This window comes from Nuphar pumila, chromosome 14 (genome assembly GCF_984573655.1).
Source record: "Nuphar pumila chromosome 14, dmNupPumi1.hap1.1, whole genome shotgun sequence".
Taxonomy (NCBI): domain Eukaryota; kingdom Viridiplantae; phylum Streptophyta; class Magnoliopsida; order Nymphaeales; family Nymphaeaceae; genus Nuphar; species Nuphar pumila.
This window is the reverse complement of record NC_143262.1, coordinates 4,263,081-4,281,591: the sequence shown is the minus strand read 5'-3', so window position 1 is coordinate 4,281,591 and position 18,511 is coordinate 4,263,081. Positions and strand designations below refer to the sequence as shown.

General features: G+C 37.1%; 1 protein-coding gene across 1 annotated transcript; it reads left to right on the top strand.

Annotated features, from left to right (window-relative positions):
* Positions 1–3,175: 3,175 nt before the first annotated feature.
* LOC149816127 (putative hexosyltransferase MUCI70) lies at positions 3,176–11,441 on the top strand. Its single transcript, XM_089987276.1, has 7 exons — positions 3,176–3,532; positions 3,624–3,803; positions 6,365–6,436; positions 6,540–6,739; positions 10,099–10,514; positions 10,771–10,955; positions 11,041–11,441. Exons 1-7 carry the CDS (start codon positions 3,451–3,453, stop codon positions 11,412–11,414), a joined length of 1,509 nt encoding a protein of 502 aa, XP_089843402.1. The 5' UTR covers positions 3,176–3,450; the 3' UTR covers positions 11,415–11,441.
* The last annotated feature ends 7,070 nt before the right edge of the window (positions 11,442–18,511 follow it).

Below are 18,511 nucleotides of genomic sequence, written 5' to 3'. Positions count from 1 at the left end.
GTGGTTCAAAAAAACAAATCCTCTCCAATTAATGAACGTGGAACACTGCAACATCATGGAGGATAGTCGACCATAAGCGCCTACCATGAGAAAACAATCCTTACCAATGTTGTCAGTATCAGTGTGTATAGGCCTGTATCGGCCGATACATATCGTATCTGCATAAAATCGATACACATCACCCATGAATTGGCTATTTTTTAATAAATATAAAAAATACTAAAATTATTTTTAAATATTTTTAAATATTATTTTAATGATTTTTCACACATGTCATGTTCTGATTAACACATAATATTTTTAGGCTTCATCCCTGCTAGGCAAAGCAAGAATAAAGGGGCATCTTCTAGCTCCTTGAGAGTGACTCAAAGCTCCTAGCTCTCTCTGGTGCCTCCTCCAATAAGCCTTTAGAATCCTTTTGTCGAGTTCACGACAGAGGCAATGTTCGAAGGTCACTTGATTCGTGTAGAAGCGATCATTACTAGCATCAATGAAACTCTTAACGTGGTTAGAATAACCATTACCAACATATGGAACAACATCAAATTTTGGAACATGATATACGACCTAACCTCAATGCTTTGTAGGATGTGTAGGCCAGGGTGACCAAACTTATGCATATTCATGACCAGGTAAGGGAGTTGCTCTCCCTACTCACAGTTCGAGAACAAGTGAGCAATCTCTTATTGTTTATCGAAAAAGCATCCTAGCTATGTGAACGTGTTACCAAGTTGAAAGGGAAGAACATTCAACTCTTTGCTACCACGTGCGTCTTTGAACGTATCTTGCAAGGCGGTCTCGTTGAAGGTAGAGTTGTTGTCCGCCAAGAAGTTCATTGAAGAAAGCTTTCCGATCCTCAAAAGTATGCTGGTGCTCGGGATGTGAAAGAATTGAAGAACTTCATTTGGGAAGTGGAACACTAAATTAAGGTGGCTCAAATTTGAAATGACAAAGTTAAGAATGACACCACTGTGTCATTCTTCACAGGTGATGTCACTCTTTGATGATGTCGACGCAACGAAGACATTGATTGTGGGCTGATCGAAATTGACACTTGAGATGACTTCAAAGCAGAGTTTAGAGGTCAATTCTTACCCACCAATGCAGAGTTTGAGTTCCATTCCAAGTTGATGGCCCTTCGACAAACTGGCCTCGTACGTGACTACGTTAAGGCTTTTACTAGCCTTATGTTGGACATTGCTGATATGTCAGGGAATGACAAATTGTTCTACTTCATACACGATTTATAATCATGGGAGAAATAAAAAAATTCAGAGGCAACACCCACAGAATGTGGCAAACACCGTCACTGCCACTGAGCAGTTTATTGACTACCATAAGAATGAATGTCAGAATGACAAACGTTCCCATGAGCACAAGAAGGGGGATGGGGTGAAGCATGAGGGACCCAAACGGGACACTAAGTAGGGTTCCTACCACCCTTCTCATAAGTGTGATGATGGACATTACTTTAAGGGCAAGTTTAATCACATTGGGCATTCGCAACGTCCCAACTCTCCTTGCCTCATTTGTGATAATATGCATTGGATGGTTGAGTGCTCCAAGTGTTTCGATCGTCAAGCCAATGTCAATGAAGCTCAAATTGAAGAAGGGAATCACGAGAAAAAACCGAAAATGGCCCTTCATATGCTAAATGCACTTAGGGGAGTCGTGCATCTCCCTCAACCTACTATCAGTAAGTAACTTATGTACTTGGATGTTTGCATTAATGGTAAAACCATCAGGGCCATGGTGGATATGGCCGCTACTCATAACTTTATTTCTCCTAACAAAGCTACCCGATAACCGCAATGGCATTCTACGATCGCACAACACTCTTGTTGCACTTTTTCATTTCATCCACCCAACCTCTATCGTATGATTTACACCAAGAGTTGGGCCCCTTATCGGGTCTGCCCCAAGTGTCATCTTGGGGCAGACCCAATAAGGAGATCTGAGATGGGCGTTTATGCATTTGTGCAAGTGGCAGCTGCTAAAATCAAGTGTAAATACAAAGGAGAAAGGGCCTCACTTCTCATTCCAAATGCATAAACGCCCATATCCTACCAGCGAGATTCTAGACGAGACCATCATGGGCCTTTGATCAAGATTTTGCCTTGCTAACACCAAATGCATAAATGCCTATCCCAGCACCGAGATTCCAAACAGGCCCTAATTTAGGGCGTGACATTTAACTCAATATCTGACTTGTGTGCAAGATTTTTTGACCATTGAAAAATCAATGGTTAACACAAAATTTTGTGGTTTAAAATTATATATTTTTTGCTCAATTCCTACTAAATAGATCACGTTGAATTCATCTATAAGGTTAGATTGATCAAAACCACCTGCATCATAAGATTTAAAAGGGGTATACAGATGAGGGATGACGAGAGCAGATCAGGTGATTTGCCAAATCATTTTCAGGAATCTGATTTGGCATCCTCACCGTCTACAATATGCACCAAGACCATGAGGTCGGTGTGAGATGAATCAATGGACGGTCAAGATGTCAAATCACTTAAAGTGATTTGGCAGATCATCTGATTCTGCCACCTGATCTGCTCTCAATGACATAAGGGATGAGTGGAACCGAACTTGACTCACTTTCAGTCTTGCGCCTGCGCCTGATTCGAACCGTATTCACGTAACCAGCCAAGCTCTCTCTCTCTCTCTCTCCAACCGTGATCCATTCTGTCTCTTGTATTTGGCTTGGGTCCGTTTGGTTTTAGGGCAAAGAAAGAGAATGTTCGAGGGCGTGGTGAATTCCAATGTGCTAACGCCCTTCCAGTTTCAGATCTAGAAGAAGATGAAGGAACTTCTCCAACTTCCCTCTTCGTAGTTTCCTCTCAACATTTCCATTCGGATCGAGGTGACCCTTCCCCTTTTGCGTTTTTTCTTGTCAATGATTCCGTCTCAGCACTCTCGGAATTCTTCCTTTCTTCTTCTTCTCGAAAATTTCATTGATACTTCAACGAGCTCGGGAATGCTCAGATCTGCTTCTCCAAGACGCCGTTCTCGCTTTTTTTCGTTGTTTGTTGCTTCTAAATCTTGCAGAATTCTCAAAACTGGTGTTATTTCTGATATTTGCTAAACATTTGCCCTTATTTGAAAAGCCAGTGTGACCTTGATTTGAAGGTTTTTGGGTTTTTGTTGGAAATGTCGTTGTCTTTTTTATCTTGTTTTATAATTATTTCTTGTATACAATGACAACAACAACAACAACTACGCCTTCATCCCAAAACAATTGGGGTCGGCGATTCTTGTATACAATGAGTATAGAGAAAAATAAAATGTTATATAATGCCGTTTACAGATTCAAGAATATTAGCTCATGCGTGTGTGTGTGTGCGCGCGCGCACGCGATCAGAGTTAGCTCTAATACAAGTCCCTCTTGGCTCAGGCATAAGGTGATCTAATTTTCTCATTTGCATCAGGAATCGGGAAATAATGGATAGGGACATAGATCGTGCGTTCTCTTTAAGAACAATCCGTAGAATAGAAAGAAGTAATCATAGTAAAAAAATAGGAGGTAAACATATCTTTTCTGTTTCTGTGTTTTCTAATGAGGGCAATCCTTTGGTTTATATATATATATTGATCGCGCATGTTGCTGCATCTAGATGCTGAAGATGGACTCCCTTCTTCGGAAAGGACCTTTCAAGAATCTCCATTGACGCCTGTGTGGAAGAAGAATTTCATAAGGCTGGTTCTTGTGGCAGGAATTTTGTGGATATTATTCATGCTCATTGTGTTATTGTTTCAAGTCTGGTCATGCCAATTATCCGTGGCTTCATTTTCAGGTGCACTTTTGGAATTGTCCAATCTAAATTATTTTATTCATCATGTCTTCGTCATGATTTTTGATGAGGCATTCAGAACAGAGTTTATCAGCAACCCCAAAAGTGGCAGTTTGTCTTCTATTGGTTGTTTGAACATGATTTCTGATAAAGGCATATGAAAAATACTCTGTGTTAGTTTTCGATGACTTGCACTGATAAATGTATTGTTTTTTCGGTTACCATGTCTCACTTTTAATATTTTAGTGAAAAATCAAATGCATTATAGATAGCATTGGTGTCTGAAAATTTCCAGTACATAGATACATGCATTCAGACATGCATTCACACGTACATTACATTGCAGATGGAAACCTGGTTGAGTACTTGAGTTGCAGATGTGCCATAAGCAGGAAGGGATAGTTTTGATAATAAAAGCATTTAGGAAGGCCAAAATGTTTGCCGAGTTTCAATTAAAGGTTTCAGTGGTCTGAGTGGAGTCTTACCAGCATAAAAAACTCACTGGTAGTTGGGATTCTACATGTAGGTGCTGAGATGGGGAAAGAGACACATCTATCTGTGAACAGGCTATCTATGAACAAGGAGAAGGTGCCTTTTGTAAATGAGACTTCTTGGTGAAATCTTGCCATTTGTTTATGATAAATCCTTCTGTGGCTCCTCTTTCTAAGAGAATTATTTAGGACATAGGACCAACTGTTTGGGCCTAAAAGTTGCATGCTGCTATCTAGCCATAAACTTCTCATCATTTGAGAGAGTGCAAGGTGAAGAGTATCGTCTGATGCTTGCTGCACTCTTTGCTTACAAAATGCCAAATCTGTTTTTATGTGCATTTGATGCTTTCCCTTTCTTTTGCAACTTATTCCAGTTGGCACAATTGAATAAAGAAAATGCGCCATCTTCGACATTGTCTTGCCCAGAGCTTATATTGGCAAATGGATGAGATTTTTTTCTTTTGTGTGTGATACTTGTGAATTGTTTATTTGTCTGCAAAAGATGGTTATTGACAAAGGTGGTTCTTTACAAAGCTATAGATGATGCATAATGGACATAATAAAGGTTTTCCATTGATGCATCAAAAAACATCATTTTAGTTGGCATGTTCAGCATGAATTTCAGATGGAACTCATATTCCATTCTTTTTGTCTAATGTGGAAGTTCTTGGATCTCTGATTTTTTTTTAGAAGTGGTCTTTTAGCAAGTTTTTCTTCTCTTCAAACTTAAATTATTAAACTGTGGCTTCTTCAAAGTTTTCTTCTTCTATGTGACTAGGTAGAAGTGGAACTACTTGCCACCAAGTATTCTCTTACCTGTCCATAAATCATATTAGCTGTTCTATCCCGGTCCATGCTAGGCTGGTGCTTAGCCTCTCTATTAAGCTGAAGAGACTAAAAGTTCATCTGCGAATGTGGAATAAAGAGGTTTTTGAAGATCTTTTCAAAATCTCTCTCAAGCTAAGGTGAGGATGAAGTCCTCAAGTGCAAGTGCCAGCAAAACACAATCATGAACTGTGCCCGTCAGAGCAAAATCTAGCACCCCTTGAGAATGCAAGAAAACACTTAGTGGAGTTACATCTGAAAGAAGACATTTTCCGGCGATTTTTTTTTATCTTAAGGGAGATCTTCTATTATTTCACACGAGTGGTTATTTCTTTGTTTCATCTTCTCATTAATAACTTGCTTCTTTATAGACTATAAAGGTAGATAGAAACCACATTCGTAAGGAGTCCTATGAAAACCAAGAAAGATAGGCCTGCCTGCCATCCAAACCAAAATAGATAGAGTTGATTGAAAGAACCTGCTAATGGAGGAAGAAGACCCCCTTGGGATAGGAGACATAGGGCTGAAGAAAAAGCCAAAAAAAGCCGTGTATAATCCTCCATAATCCTGAATGTTCTCAGTTCCATTACGTGGACAAAAGGTGACAATGCAAGCAAAAGTTAAAGATTCATGGAGATATAGAACATATAAGGAAAAAATGTTTGCATATCCATCATTTGAGTCTCATTATGGAATTCCAATAAATAATTTTACATATTCGATTTGATGACCTTACCTAAATAAGAAAATCATCCTTGATTAACCGACTCGTCAGTCTGATAAGAGCTCCCACTAAAATGCAACCTTTTCTTTTATCATGTACCATAAATATTCACAAATGATAGCAATATGTCTCTTTTTCTGAAATATAATATGCATTTATGTTTGTAAAATGAGATTTCTGCCTTTAAATAATATTAAACATGTTGCTATGAATTGGTACTGGTGTTGGCTTCTCAGATGGTGTAGATTTTTAGGGATAATCCTTAATCCCTCTTGTTGTTTATTATGAATCTATCTGTCTAAAGCATTTGTCATTGCTATACTGCTTCCTAAGCTGTGTAAAAAGCCACAACCAAAAACAGTGGTTTATACATGTTCAGATTGTCTTTGTTTGAGAAGGTCCCATATTCTTTAGTTGTTCTCGTATTAACCTTTTCATGTAGTTTTTGTGCTAGGTTTTCGTACTTAGTTGAATACCATCCTGTTGATTGTTTTTAGTCTTGTATCTCCCTTTTTTGTCTGCAGGTCTATGTAGAAGAGATGGCCAAGTATATCACCTGTTGGATAGTATTGGACTTATACAAAAGCCATCCCATCGTAAGATTGATCATCTTATGGACTCTCCATTTGTAGCCCATTTCCATATCGTGGTTCTTCTGGTCATATTCTTATGATCTTATTGTATGGGTAACATGGATAGGTTGTCCTATTCCTCTTGCTGATGATCCCAATAAGGTTGCTGTTCCAGGGAAGCAGAATTATGAGGAAATTCCCAAAAATCTGTCTTATTTTCTGGTAGATGAACTTGTAGACTCTAATCCTCAGTCCCAACCATTATTTGGAGGGCATCAAACTTGGAAACAAAGGAATGAATCATTTAAACTGAATGCAACCATGAAGGTAATTAATAAAAGGATGGTCTAATTGCTTCTTTGTTTCACTTAATTTTATGTTGGCATTTATCTCTTGAATTAATGTATGAATTTGAAGGTCATAACTTATCTCTGCTCTGTTTTATTCTGCTACTTGCTGCAGAACACCTGTTAGTAAGTCTAGTTCAGATATTCTATGCTCTGCAATATTTTCTGTTTTTTCTTTTTCTATTAATTTATCTTTGACCTGTTTTATGTTTTGAACATTTTCCCATCTTATGTCACCTTGATGGCAAGTACAGAGATTGTTACTGTTGTCAATTTCTTATAGATCTTCTTTCCACCGCCTTGTTACATATGGTAGCAAAAATGCGTACTCAAGATACACAGGCTGAAAGTATCTTTTGTGGTGATGATCGTGCTAGCCAAAGATGTCATTCCTATAGTGTATAATGTTCTTACAGAGAAATATCTTGCTCATTGGCACATTAGTCGGGGGATGTCCACATCTTACTATTTGATACTATGGAATGACAATAGGTGTACCTTGGTAGTCCTTTTATATCATTACATAAATCTTGTAGGTTGATCATATTCTACTCTTTGTTTCACCTTCTTCCTCAACTCAGTTGACCCCTCCATTGTAGTCAGCAGGGAGGGCATCCTGATCCTCCATCTATGCAAGTAGCAAGAGGTTGTGAAGGACAAACATGTATAAGATACCATTCATTGTTTTTCATTCTGCTCTGCGTACAATATAACATCTAGAAAGGTGATGACTGTCTTCTAGGTTTTTCGTTGTAAGAATTTTATAAAGTTTTGGCCCTTGAAGATCCCGTACCTATTTTATGCAATGGTGTTAATTCAGGTTCAAATTAAAAAGAGAATTGCATGATTTCACTGTGAATTGGTTGGTTCTCCTTTAAAAAAACTTTAGCCCCCTGTACTCTTTGGTTGGGTGTTTGAAACTTGAACCTTGCAATCCTTTTGACCTATATGGGAGTTAAACATTAATGATTATAATCAGCTCTATAACCTTTATGAATCTCTGTAAATTCCTGCATGCTGCATTTGGCAGGTCTCCCGCAACTCTTCATAAGAGGCATCTTCCTGCCAAGCATCCTTCCAAATGGTAAATAGTTGTCTTTCTCTAACTTATCACCAATAATTCCAGAAAGCCGTATGCCAACAATTGGCCAGCCTGTCTAAAAAACATAGACGTGTCCTGGATAGTCTGTCTTTCCAATCTTGAGGAGGAATCAAATCAGGATATTCGGCTCAAATATCCTTGATACCCATGTGGCTATTAATGCTTTATCTATTGCACTGAATCTTCTAATGCTAAGGCTGTGTTGGATGACAAGGATGTATTAGAAGACATGCTGGAGGTATTAGGCGCATGCTATTTGTGGCATAACTATAATGTTGTGTTACTTTAGTGTATGTGTGCTACTTAATTTTGTAACTTATTACTTTGTTTAATATAAAAAAAATGATTGATAAGGCACAACCAATGCACTGGGAATCATGCATGATCTTAGTTGTCATAGGCGTTAGGTGGAGCCTAGGCGGTGAGCCCCTAAAAAGGCCTAGGCGGTACCCAAAATAATTTTTTTTTAAAAACATAAAAAACATAATAAAAAACATGTATACAACATAAAATCAATCAATAATAAACAATAGACAAATAATATGTCATTAAACACTGTAAAGTGTAAAACAATTATATTACATAACCTTAACCTGCTCAAACAAATTAAGAATAAATTAACAATTGAATAAATAAAATCTTCTTATTCTTTTTATTCTTCTCTACAATAGACATAATACAAGCAATAGACAAATAAGATTTTTTCTCTTTCTTCTTCTTCTCCTCCTCGAAGAAGAAAACAGATGATATGTTTAAAAAAAAAAAATCTTAAAAAAAAGCCTAGGCTTTAAAAAAAGCTTTGGCGGTGACAGCCTAGGCGGAAATATAGGGCCTCACCGCCCAGACCTGGTCGCCCAGGCAGTGGGGCTGCGCCTAGGTGCCACCTTTGACAACTAAGTGCATGATCAGGCCGAAATGCCTTGCCTCTCTTCTCTCTAACTTTTTCTCTACAGAGATAACAGATTCCTGTTAGGGCGTCTGGTCTCGTCCAGAATTTGAACGTTTCTATAGTGGTTGCTTTCCACAAGAAAGTTGGAAGTTTTGCTCAATTTACAAGTACACAGAAGGGACGTGAATTGGTTGTCATGTGCATGTTTTATGAGGGTGGCCTTTGCAGCTAGAAAAGATATCTTGCATTTTATTTAGCTTCCTCTCAGCCCCAGCTTTACCAACGTAAATGCAAACACCCAACTGTTTATTCAGCAATTTGCCGATTTTGCATCCAAATGCTGCTATGTCCACTGTTGTTTGATGCAACAAGAAAATGAGTTGACATACATTTGCTATCATTGATATTTCAACCTTCTTCACAGATCATCAAAATGAGTCATTCCCTTCAAGCTTGCAAGAGTGGATAAATATAGATTGCTGAGAGAGTGGATAAATATCAACTCCAGAACCATAAGATCTGGCCTCCACTACTAGCACTGTAAGTTTTGTTCCGCCTCCCATATGTAGAATCAAGTATTACGATCTAATTCTTTAAGCCATGAGATATGGGACCTGTTTCATATGATTTTTTTCTCTAATGAGTCCGCCCTTTTAGCTCCCACCTCTGCCGAAGTGGACTCTTACCATTTTTATCCATTTGGGATTTTAAGAGTGCAACATTTTATTTCTCATGCCTTAAATAGGGCTCCTATCCTTTACTACCACCTCCATTCCCTTAGATATCAATGTACTCTTTCTAGTTTTTTCATGACTAGTAAAGCAATATATCTTCCATTGAACTGTTCTGAGCACCGTGAATAGATAAAAAAAAGTCTTAGTTCATAACTCATCAAGAAATCACCTGATATATAATCAAGTACTAATCACTCAAAAAGTTAATGCTGGAGAAACACATCAATGGATTGGATGTGTAACAGTATAAATTGATGAGTCATTGAGTTGTCCAGTATGAAAAATGCACACTATGAAACTTGGAGTAAGGATGTATGCATTTGTAAAAGGGGAGTGCATATGGACTGTTGGAAAATTAATTAAAAACTGTAGAAACTTGAGCACAAGACTAACATGATTATTATTTCACATTTGAGTTCACTATATACGAGACGTGACTATAATTTTGCTTTTCTACTAACCTCGATTAACCAATCTTCATGTGAACCATGAACTACATATTGAATTCTCTTTTCTTTCTTCTTTCTTAAGATTAACTTGATGATGCCTTGGCTGTTACAGTTAGATTTTAAATGCACAGTGATGATCTTGGTTCTACTCATTCTTTACTTCAGGTGCATTGTGGCTTCATGAAAAACGGAGGTGCGGAGATGGATCCTGTAGACATTGAATTTGTTAAAAGATGTAAATATGTTGTTGCCTCTGGCATATTTGATGGGTATGATGCACCCCATCAACCTTCGAATATCAGCAGACGGTCACAGAAGCTCTTTTGTTTTCTTATGGTCATCGACGAGATAACTCTTGATCATATTAGTGCAAGTGGCAACATCACAGAGGGCAGTGATGGGGGCAAGTGGGTTGGTATTTGGCGCCTTGTGACGCTTCACAAACTCCCTTATGATGAACCAAGAAGGAATGGGAAGGTCCCAAAGATTTTAACACACAGGTTGTTTCCTCAGGCACAATATAGTATTTGGATCGACGGGAAAATGGAGCTTATAGTTGACCCCTTGCTCATTTTGGAAAGGTTTGTAAGCAATTGTATAGATTTTTGCAGTAAAAATTGATCTAATTGTTTCTTTAGGTGAAAGCCTCACCCGTTTTGCAGGAAAAGTCAAAACTGCAAATTCTTGATTTTATCATTTTTTTGCTTTATGAAGATCTTAGGCAACATCTTTCAAAACATAATTTATTGTTTTTCTTTTAATCTTGTGTGAGTTTGTTTATTTTTTCTGTTTTCTCCCCTTGTTTTGCCTTACGTAGTCTCTTTCAACAAGTTGCAGGTATCTGTGGCGTGGAGGTTATACTTTTGCAATAGCTCGTCATAAGCATCATAAGAGTATATATGAGGAAGCTGATGCCAACAAAAGAAGGAAGCGCTATGCTCGGCCACTTATTGATCTACACATGAAAATTTATGTGTACGAAGGGATGGAACTGTGGAGTCCCAAGAAGAAAACTGTCAGTGGTAACTTCAAATGATTGATGTGTTTGCCCCCATTCCCCTCCCATTCTGTTGTGATAAAATTCAAATCCTTGTTCCTGCATTGCAGATGTTCCTGAAGGCGCCATCATCATACGGGAGCATACGCCATTGAACAATCTGTTCTGCTGCTTGTGGTTCAATGAGGTGAATCTTTTCACTCCAAGGGACCAGCTAAGTTTTGGTTATGTTGTTTACAGGTTAGGGGACTCTTTCAAGTTTTATATGTTCCCCAATTGTGAATACAATTCCTTGTTCATATTGCACAAGCACACGAGAGAGCATTCTTCCAGAATTGAGTGGGTGAAATCCTTGGATGAATTCAAGGGAAATAATAACGGCTTGAGAGAAACTAGGGGAGGGTTGGGCCTATGGACTCCTTACCCTGTAAACTTGGATGCAGTTGAACTTCCCCCTGTTACAAGGGTTTCAGAGCAGTCATGATAGAAAGAAATTGTGTGGTTGTTTTAATTTTCTATTCTGCTGATCTTCATGCAATTGATGGTAAAAAATATTTGGCCGTGCAAACCCGGAAGCCAATGGCCAAGTTGATAGTCTGCATTAGTGTGCTCCATCTGTTAGATGAGATGTCATTGAGGAGCTTAAGAAATCCGAGTCCTAAGCTTACCAAAATATCCATTTTCACACATTTGAGTTGCTTTTTTGATAAGTTGCATGTATATCTTGTACCATAATATCACATGTTTGCAAATGTAACCTGTATTACCTTCAAAACTTCTACTTATCATTTATTCAAAAAAAAAAAAACAAAAAGAAAAAATGGCCAACATTTAGCTTTAAGTGCCTCCATAAGGTATTTAATTATTTTCTTGGCATTCATAAATGAATTCATCTTATCCTTTATTTAAGAAATAATCGTGGACATTTAAGTCATTTGATTTGACTCATCTACTGTCAACTGTTTGATTTTAGACCCAAGCATGTCTTTGTGAGAAACGTGGAAAATTCATGTGGTTGCTATTTCCTTTTTTATTATTTTATTTAAGAATTTCTTTTTCATTATTGGTGGTTATTTTACTAGGGATGGATAAATTAGAGCTTCCTTGTTGTCTACATAAAAGGCCGAATTAGGCTGATGACCATGTTTGGGATTTTGTATATTGACAGCATAGTGTCAGAGATCACAAGCTTTTTCTGGGTCCCATGATTGATTAGCCTTTACTATCTTTTGGTCCTACTTGTCACTTTGACATCTTCATCAAGATCCTTTCCCTTCTGGCCATCAACTGAACACCATTCTCTATTTGGCTTCAAACTTGTCCCACCTCTCCATACTTTGTTCAAAACCTGAACGCTAACTTTCACATGACCTGGAGATAAAAATTTGAATTTGGACCTAGAAAACTCTCATCCCAAACTTTTAGTGATGTCAATGAATCGGATTTTATCCTATATCATTTTCCATTTAGTTGCATTTGGTAAGTCAAAACCGTATCCCATTATAATTGGATGTGGATCTGGTTTTGATTTTTTGCTGCCAAATCTGGAAATTATATGAATTTGATGGATATTCGATATCTGAATCCATTTACATGTAAAGAAGCGGGTCTGGTATGGGCTTTTCGCCATATGAATCCAAATCAGAATTTGAATTTGTTTAGCCAACATCTGATTAGTTGAATATCCAAATCTCAACCGTTTACATCCCCTACAAACTTTTGAAACTTGTGACATATTTCATACCCCAAGTTAGAACTCAACCTTGAAAAGACTTTAAGCTTGGAGGCAGCGTTGGATGAACAAGGCTCAAATACTCCATCGCAGATTTTACTCATAGTCGGATCCAAATTTATCCTCCCCCTCAAAGGCAACTTTCATCTTGGTTAAACTCCAGGATAAGCCAGTGCTCTAAGCCACTTTGAGTTTGCATCCAAGTTCAAATTCAATGCCATTGGACCTACATTTGTGTTCATGCTCGACTTCGAATCTGAGCCCCATTTAAGCAGATGGATTATAAGCTAGATAATTAATATTAGTTTGAGCAGATGGATTATAAGCTAGATAATTAATATTAGTTTGAGTTTGATCCAAATTTATGTATACCAAGCTTCGGTCTAGATTTGATTTCAAATGTAGTCCTAAGTTCAAACCCTAATTTGTGTTTAGATATGTGTTTAAATGTCCTCAACCACAAATATGTAAGTTCATTCTCTAAATAATTTTCAACCCCCAACTCGTGACAATGCATTGTGAATTAAATTATGTTGGCAATGCATATTTGGGGGCACATGTTGGGCTAGGATGTGAGAACTTTTAAAATATCATGAAAATATTAGTGCCATTTAAAATAACAAGAAATCAGTTATAATATGGAGTAACTTACAAAAAAAGCTGCCTAAGTATATGCGACAAAAAGCTGCTCAACATTTAGATTATTACATTTAACTGCCTTATTTATTTCTAGGAATTTCAAGTACAATCTTGAGGTATAGAATGACAATCTTGTCCTGATCTGATAAAACTACTCGTCTTATGCTCTTTTCTTGTGCAAGTCCACAATGAGGGCATTTAGCTACTTTGCTTGACTAAACAAAGGTGGACTGAATGATTTTAGGACCAAACTTAGTCTTGAAAGATAAATTATAAATGTGCGCAGCCAAATGTAATAAGCAAAGTATTGGGTTCTTTTTTGTAGATAGTGGCTAAGTTAGAAGGGTTGTTGTAAATTACTTTAATAATATGCTTGGAGAGCAACACAAGCGTGGCAATGTTTGCCTTGATTTTAGCGTTTAGCTTCGCAGTTATTTTCCTATTCATTTTTATTAGCAATGTTGTCAGTATCAGAATCTGACTGTATCGTTTGGCCAACGATTCAGGTGAATCCGATACCAATTCTCAAGTGAATCGGCCAAAACATAATTAAAAAATATTAAGTGTCAATCAGAACATGACACGTATAAAAGCCATTAAAATAATAGTAAAATAATATTAAAAAGTTAATTTTAAGTTTTTTTTTACATTTATTAAAAAATAACCGATTCAGATCAGTATTTGATTTTCTGGCAGTACTATATGTATCAGCCGATTCAGGGTGTGAACCGATAATATTAGTGCTAATGTCCTTATGAATATGTAGAGCTTTTTTGTTGTTTACGTCAACAGCGGTAGGCAGATGTCAATAACGTTTGAAATTTGTGTGTTTAAGGAATAAACCAATGTTCACTGTACTAAACCGATGATGCCGAGAGAGAGAGAGAGAGAGAGAGAGAGAGAGAGAGAGAGAGAGAGAGAGACTTCTTTGATCCACCATCTCATCGATCAGACCTCGTTATTTGTTCTTTATAATTTATTTAGCAAGAAATTTGTTTTACATGAAGGCTTTTGGATTTGAAACATGAAAAATTCACGGCTCACAATGCATTTAAAACTTTACAATACAAAGTATTGTGGGCAGTTGATTTTTAGTGCTTTAAAAAACACATCTAAACATCAAAAATTCATAATTCAAAACATATCACTCACTAAATGAATGATAAAAATATAATATGTAAAGTACGATAAATAAAAAAACATGATCACTAGAGAAACAGCATCTATCATTGGTTGTAGATTTTTGACCTTTCTTTTGTTGGCCGGTCTCCCTTCCACACACACATATATATATATATATATATATATATATATATATATATATATATATATATATATATATATATATATGAGAACTGAACATATTAAGCTCTATTTTCTCGTTCTGCTCCATCAGGCCCCATAGTTTGAAGTGTTTTATGATAGATCTGAACCTTAGATATGTTTAGCATGCTCGATTTAGTGAGAATAAACTCTTGAGTCATGGTTTTTCGATGAAAAAAAATATTTTTATGAGCAAGAAAAATTTGATGCCTTCATTGCCATTGATTTTGGATCACTGAAAAAACTGTATACGAGATTCTAGTGATCCAAAAGCTGGTTCCCACTGAACAAAACCTATAGATAGATATGGTGCTAGATGTGACAAAAAATACCAAAAAACTACAATTTTTGAATAGGCCTAATGGGGGTAGAAGTAACGCATTACTATATATATATGTATATATTAAGAAAATGGCTGCTGCCTACCCCCTTATGTAAATACACGAGCCAACACACCAGGGTTGTGTACTGCACACGCAGAAAGACCTTTAGTGGCGGTCATTGACAGCCCTAACGATAAAAAAAAAAGAATGTGAGACGTGAGCGTTAGCCAGAATAGGCCAGATGGGGAGGGTAGGCAGCCACCCATCTCTCTCTCTCTCTCTCTCTCTGAGAGAGAGAGAGAGAGAGAGAGAGAGAGAGAGAGAGAGAGAGAGAGAGAGAGTAATGGGTACTTGCTAAATGAAATGTGCTAAATAAGTTTTTCAGGGTTTTTTTTTGTTTTATTTTTAAATTCTGACCTTTTAAATGTGATCTATGTACTTGATTTATAGGGATATCAGGTCTTGAAGTGTTTGATTCAGAGACATGGGTGAATTTTTATAATGTTGGAAAAAATCAACTGTCCAAAATCTTTATAAATTTTCAATGCTCCAAGTATTATTTTTTCATTGAAAACACATGATCCAAGTGTGTGGATTCCTCATAAATAGACCATGCCCAACACATTTATGGGGTCGGAACTTCGAAAAAAATATTGAAAGAACAGAAAAACCCATTTATCACATACCCATTTCTCTCTCTATATATATGAGAACTGTATAACGTACTCCCCTACTGAGTTGGCTGCTATCACGGTTTAAATATCGTCCTAGAAAGTGGCTGCTATGATCAGAAATTATGATGCAACTGCAAGTAGAAAAGCCACCTCAAGAAAGCCTCACAAGGTATAGTGGGAAGTAAGAACTCCATGTAGCGTGTGGCTGGTGAGATGGTTAAGGCGTATGACTCGTACTTAATTCATACCACTGACACCTTTGGTGCGGGTTGGATACTTATCCCTATCTTGTACCCTAATTAAAGTCATACCCTTAATTTGTGAGATCTCTTTGTTTTTATGAAATCCAACACCATAGATGAATTCAGTATGGTCGATTTGATAGGAATCAACCCTAAAATCATTTTTTTAACCAAAAAATTATAATTTTTTAAACCGAAAATCTTGCTATCTTCACTAAACTATGCATGCGGATCGCATCTACCAGGTCAGATTTGATGAATATAACATGTGATGATGAAATCTCACAATAGGTATGACATTAGGGTATGAAGATAGGGGTTAAGTGGTTCCAATTCTGTCGACATTGGGTCCAAGTGCTCGACCCAAGATGGGGGGTTTAGGTTGTCTATGCAGCCAAATGCTCAAAAAGTCTCAGGCTTATAATGCAGAACTAGTTGTAAAACGGACTGGATTTGTGTACAAGCATAAACCCAAAAATACATATGTTTAAAAGGGCCCAACCCGAGCCTGGGCTCGACAAGACCTGGGCCAAACCCGAACATGATAAAGATTGGGTTGGGTTATAAGAGGGCCAGCATTTATGTGTTCGGTCTTGTAGGACCCTGCAGGTCGGGTCAGGTGGGCCATGATGTCCACCCTTTTACCCCCATACTTATCCGAGTGCTCTAGATCGGAGCACGCATGTTTGGTGGATCATGATTTATTTAGTTCGTTAAGACGTGCTATCTGTTTCTGATGATCCTTCTTATGGACAGTTGCTTCCCATATGCTACGATTGCGAATTGCAATGACGAGGTATTGCAAACATGACTCTTCTCTCTCTCTCTCTCAAACACAGGTGCACACATTATTAACAAACAAATTTGAATGATGATAGATCACAGGTCCCACCGTTTAAAACAGATTTGAGTAGGGATGTCAATCAATTGGATTATCTGAATCCATTTACATGTAAAAAAAGCAGATCTGATATTAGCTTTTCACCATCCAAATCTGAATCCAAATTAGAATCAGTTTAGCCCACATCCAATTTGTCAGACATACATCCTATCGCAATCCAAACAGTTTACATCCCTAGTTTTGAGTTTTCATCTTACTGGAGGGGCCTACAAGCTCGCCCTTGTTTTACCATGACACTTTTTTTGGGTTTTCTCTTTCATTTATTACACAAAGAAAAGGGAACCCAAGATCAGAGTCCTGCACTGGTCTTAGACCACTGCAAACTTATATGAGTACTGTTTGTTGCATTTGGCTATGAATTGCCATTGTTGACAGGCCCATTAAGCGACATAGTTCGCCGGCGAGTGTTTCTCATCATAAAATAAAAGTATAAGGAGATGACTTATTAAAAGATAAATGCCAACCGGGGGTGGCTCTGCTTGTCTGGTAAGATTTAACAACTTGTATATAAGAAAAATTTGAGTACAATGATACTTTTCAATAATAATAATAATATGCTACACATTCATCAATATACTTCATGACAACAAAAGATGCTCGAACCTTGGTCATAACATGGCCATAATAATTCATTTCATAAACAATAATTTCAGGTATTTTAATTCAAAGCTCGCAGGATTTCATTAAACCCTAATCTTATTATTGAACAATAATCTTTATAACAAGCATTGAAGCATACAAACCTAAATCGATACATGCAAATAAAAATTAATATATGTAAACATGGTTCAAAGTATGCGAACATAAATCAGGGTATGCAACTATGCATGCTAACATAAATTCACATCTACACTTTTGATGCAAGTATTCAAAATATATTTAATATTGTAAATTGCAAGCATTTTATTGAGACATTGCAAGTGTAAAACCCAATGGTACGATTGTATACTTGGAAGGAGTCTACCTAACCTTAGTTTTTTTTTTTAATATTTTATGGACAAACCACCCCTAAGAGGATCAAAAACCTAATCACGTTGGCTTTGCCTGCCATACTTAAAGATCTCTGTCCTAACAACGTAAAACTCTGTGAGCTTACTCCTTGCCACCAGGAAGTCGCCATACTTCGGCTTCGTAAGGGGTGACACCCATGAGATTTAAACCTAGACTGCCTGCCTAGCGGCCTAGACCCCATCCCACAGCACCAAACACCCTTTGGGGCAACATCTAAGAATTCTAGAAACTCATGGATTTTTGGAAACACTTAAAATCTTGATTTCGGGCTATGTGGTGACATTGCGATCTTCATGACTTTCGATACACATCAAAATAGTGAGAAGGCATGCAGAGATGTAGTAGGCTGTTCTTGTTCGGTATAGGCAAGGACCATGAAAATCACAATAATACTGTGATATTTTCAAAATCTTTCTTATTTTCAACATGTCATATTTTTAATGTGATTTTATATCTTTAGTTTTCTTAATATTTTTACACTTTCATTATTTTCATGTTTTCAACTACAAATATACCAATATTTTCCTGACATTTTTCTTTAAAACAAAATTTCCAATCTATTATGGGATTTTCCTTTGCTAAAAAAAATTCTGACAACAAGATTTGCCTAGAATGCTGGATTTGTAGAATGTAAAAATAATGACATATGGCCAGAATTGAGTGCATGTAGATTCTTGCCTGTGACTTCTGTTCACCTTCTTATGTATTTTTCTATGTTTGTTTTAATAAAATTTTG

Excerpts from the sequence above, each read along its gene's own strand:
- LOC149816127 (XM_089987276.1), top strand. The coding sequence starts at position 3,451 with ATGGATAGGGACATAGATCGTGCGTTCTCTTTAAGAACAATCCGTAGA. Across the intron at positions 3,804-6,364 it reads ATCCGTGGCTTCATTTTCAG|GTCTATGTAGAAGAGATGGC; the intron begins GTGCACTTTTGG and ends TTTTGTCTGCAG. Across the intron at positions 6,740-10,098 it reads AACTGAATGCAACCATGAAG|GTGCATTGTGGCTTCATGAA; the intron begins GTAATTAATAAA and ends TCTTTACTTCAG.